Genomic DNA, 3,346 nt, shown 5'->3' with positions numbered 1-3,346 from the left:
GAGAGTGTGTGTCCAGAGTCCAGACACTTTGACCCGACATGTTTCCACGAGAGTTTCCTGACAAAATCGATGTGTTTTCGTTCTTTTATGAAGACGGCAGATCCAAATATTATGAAATGCCAGTTTCTCTTTTGCTAGCTGCACGAAAACAACTACTACCTTCGTCCTGATTCATTGGTCATTTTCGTATTTTATGTTAAAATTTAATCATACATTTAACTGATAAAATATTAACGCACGTCATAAAAAATTATATTATTGAAATCATATTTGAACAACATTGTTTCTAATGATAATATTTTAGTGACAAGTATTAACATTTTACCAATTAAATTCATAATAAAATTTGACACAAAATATTAAGAGGGCTAATAAACCAGGACGAAGATAGTAATGTTGCAGATTCTCTGTACACAAATGTGTAGAGAGAAAAAAACACAACGTATATTTTTTTTCCTTTTCGAAATCAAAACACAACGTATCTTGGCATATGCTCTTGTTTTACAGGTCAACCGTTCCGGCCCGAATTATCCACCCCATCCGAGAATAAACGCTGGAGAATTGTCAGCCTATCTTTTTTTAAATAAAGTAAAGAAACCCGAGGAACACTAGAAGCTTCTGATTTTCCAATCCATCTGGGTGGGCAGTTGAATCACATATGCTTTTATGTTTTCAAACTATTTTTCTCACTATTTAGGTTTGTCATGTCACTAGGTTAGGTCAACGTCCAACGTGCAGGCACCGTATCATTTTGAACATTTCCATCAACGGCCACAAATCCGCATCTGCTTTTGACTCGTACACTCATTCACATTATAGTAGTAGCATAATTTTTCTTGGCCAAAATAAAAGATACTTTCACGGATTTATTTATTCTTTTCTTTTGTCACGTAAAAAAATTATTCCAAAAAGAAGATAAATATGATGAAGCAATTTCTTCGAGAGATTCTTTTTCTTCGTGTGACTTTTTGTTCTCTCTACATCATTCATTCGAAGCAACACATTTTCCAGGTTTCCTCCCCACAGTTTTTTCTTCCTTCTTGCATCTAGAAACTTTACATTCCCCAAAGGTTAAAAAAAGGGTAGCGCTAAGGTTAGCCAAAGGTAAAAAAGAAAAGGCTAATCCATCCGTCCGCCCGTCCACTGACGACGACTGATCAGACGGCCGGCATGGTCTCGTGGCGGAGCACGGCGAGATCGGACGGCCCGAAGGACTCGTCGCCGAAGCCGAAGAGGCCGGCGTCGAAGCCGTCGTCGCCCCACTCGGCCGCGGCCGCGGCGGCAGCCGCTGCCGCCTCCGGCGAGGAGGCGACGCCGCCGAAGGCGTAGGCGCCGTCAATCTCGTCCTCGAAGCCCCAGATCTGCTCCGCGAAGACGCCGGCCGGCTCCTCCGGCTCCCAGCCCCCGGCGTCGTCCGACGAGGAGGACGCCGCGCCCGCCGCCGGCGGCAGGCCGAGCTCGTCGTCCGAGGCCTCGAGCAGGAAGCCGAGCTCCGGCTGCGGCGGGGCCAGGTCGCCGGCGCAAATCTCCTCCTCGAGGCTGCGCATGACGGAGGCCAGGTCGCCGGCCGCCGCGGCGTCGGCGTCGTCGTCGAGCAGGTCCAGCAGGTCCTCGGGCCGCATCCTCTTGGCGGCCTCGGCCTCCGCGGACGAGACAACGTCGAGGTCGGCCTCCCTGGCCCTCCTGTTGCCGCCGGTATACGAGCTCAGCAACAGAGATGACGAGGAGGAGCTCTCCATGGCCGGCAGAGGAAACTCTTCTTTTCGTTTCCCTCGGAGGGGTGGGTGGGTGCGGGGCAACGGACGTGAACGTGAACGTAACCCGACTCCTCAGAGAGAGCGCGAAACGCGAAGGGCGCACGAGACGGGGGGAGAAAGGAGTACAAAAAGCGGTGCGTGTTGTGCAGCGACGCCGCGTTGGGCTCCGGCTTATATAGCGCTGGCCCGGCGTGGGGGCGGTCGCGCGGCGCGGACTCTCCCGGGGGGTCACATGCAAAACAACCACTCGTGCGGTTTCTTTTTCTTTCACGGCTGGCGGTGCGGAACGGCCTGGTGGGAGGAGTGCTACTCTGCGGCTAGGGGGACCGGGAGCGGGCCCGGGCGCGTCCGTGTCCCATGTGGGTGTGCGTGCGTCCCGTTGCTTTTTTAAGTTTTTCAAAAAAAATTCTCACGTTCTCTCTCCTGTGACTGTGCGTGTCTGACCTACTCCATCTATCTATTCGGGGCGAGATGCCATCTGGAAGGAGGACCGGGACCGGGCGGGGAGGTGATTTCGTCGCGTCGTGGGCGAGATTTGTCGTCGTTCGTTCGTTGCCACCCACCGCCACCGCTGGACGGATGGATGGATCGGGCGGCCTCCCGCGTGAGGTGAGCGTTTGAACGGCGACGGCTACTAAACTTGACTCCATATTTTCCTGCCACCAGATTAGATTTTCCATGCCAACTAAAAAGGTGGTCTATCTATCGACAATCTGGGTGGAACGGAACGGGGCGGGTATATGGGTCGTGCCCTTTGAACGTGAGTGGTGGCCTTTCAACGTGGCCCGGATTAGTTTTCGTTTAATTAGCAGCTGGTTTTGGGGGTCTGGCTCCATTTTATCGTGGCTGCGATAATTAGCCGGTGCTTGACTTTTATTAGCTCATCCATGCTATGCTACGATACTATATACTACTTTTTTTGGAGTAAAATATTTGACGAGCGCACGATCGCTTTTTCCCGGAAACTACGTTGCAAAACATAATCTTTTGATTCAAGGTTAAACAAGTGTAAGGCGACCAAACAAACACAGACGTGATGCCATGCCATCAGGACGAACTTTTTTTTTAAAGGGTTGGCACGAACTTGGATGGGAGAAAGAGCGCCACCCCAACCACCTTTATTTGGGACGGACAACCACGCTCCCACGCAAGCACCAAGCATGTGACCCCAACCGTCCAACCCATCCCTCAAACCCAACTATCCCAGGGCCCTCCGTGCAAACTTGTTGGTGGGCTACGCATGAGTAGGCCTGCCCAGGGCTGCTTTCGCAAATAGGTTTATGCAGAGGTGGTTCAAAGGAAGAATGGCTGCTAGGGGCGTGGCCGTAAAAGCGCTTGGAGCGTGTGGATCGATGGATCAGGCGTCACGGGCGCGTCGCCTTTTCCCAGCTCCCATTTATTTTGCCTGATTAAATTCGATTCTCGAGTCCGCTATCCGCTGGGCTTCACGCCCGCGCATGCCAGAGTTTGGCGTCCGCGAGCCGAGCCGATAGCGATGATTGTTCCCTCTCTCTAGTCCGTGAGCGGCTGCGCCCGCCTGGCCTAGCTAAGCTAGCAGCCGGCTCCAGATTCCGGTGAGATGGATCGGG

General features: G+C 52.0%; 1 protein-coding gene across 1 annotated transcript; it reads right to left on the bottom strand.

Annotated features, from left to right (window-relative positions):
• Positions 1–922: 922 nt before the first annotated feature.
• LOC123059947 (uncharacterized) lies at positions 923–1,911 on the bottom strand. The gene has a single exon (XM_044482500.1). The coding sequence runs from the start codon at positions 1,737–1,739 to the stop codon at positions 1,158–1,160; it is 582 nt and encodes a 193-aa protein (XP_044338435.1). The 5' UTR covers positions 1,740–1,911; the 3' UTR covers positions 923–1,157.
• Between the last annotated feature and the right edge of the window lie 1,435 nt (positions 1,912–3,346).

This window comes from Triticum aestivum, chromosome 3A (assembly GCF_018294505.1).
Source record: "Triticum aestivum cultivar Chinese Spring chromosome 3A, IWGSC CS RefSeq v2.1, whole genome shotgun sequence".
Classification (NCBI taxonomy): domain Eukaryota; kingdom Viridiplantae; phylum Streptophyta; class Magnoliopsida; order Poales; family Poaceae; genus Triticum; species Triticum aestivum.
This window is presented reverse-complemented; position numbering and strand designations above follow the sequence as displayed.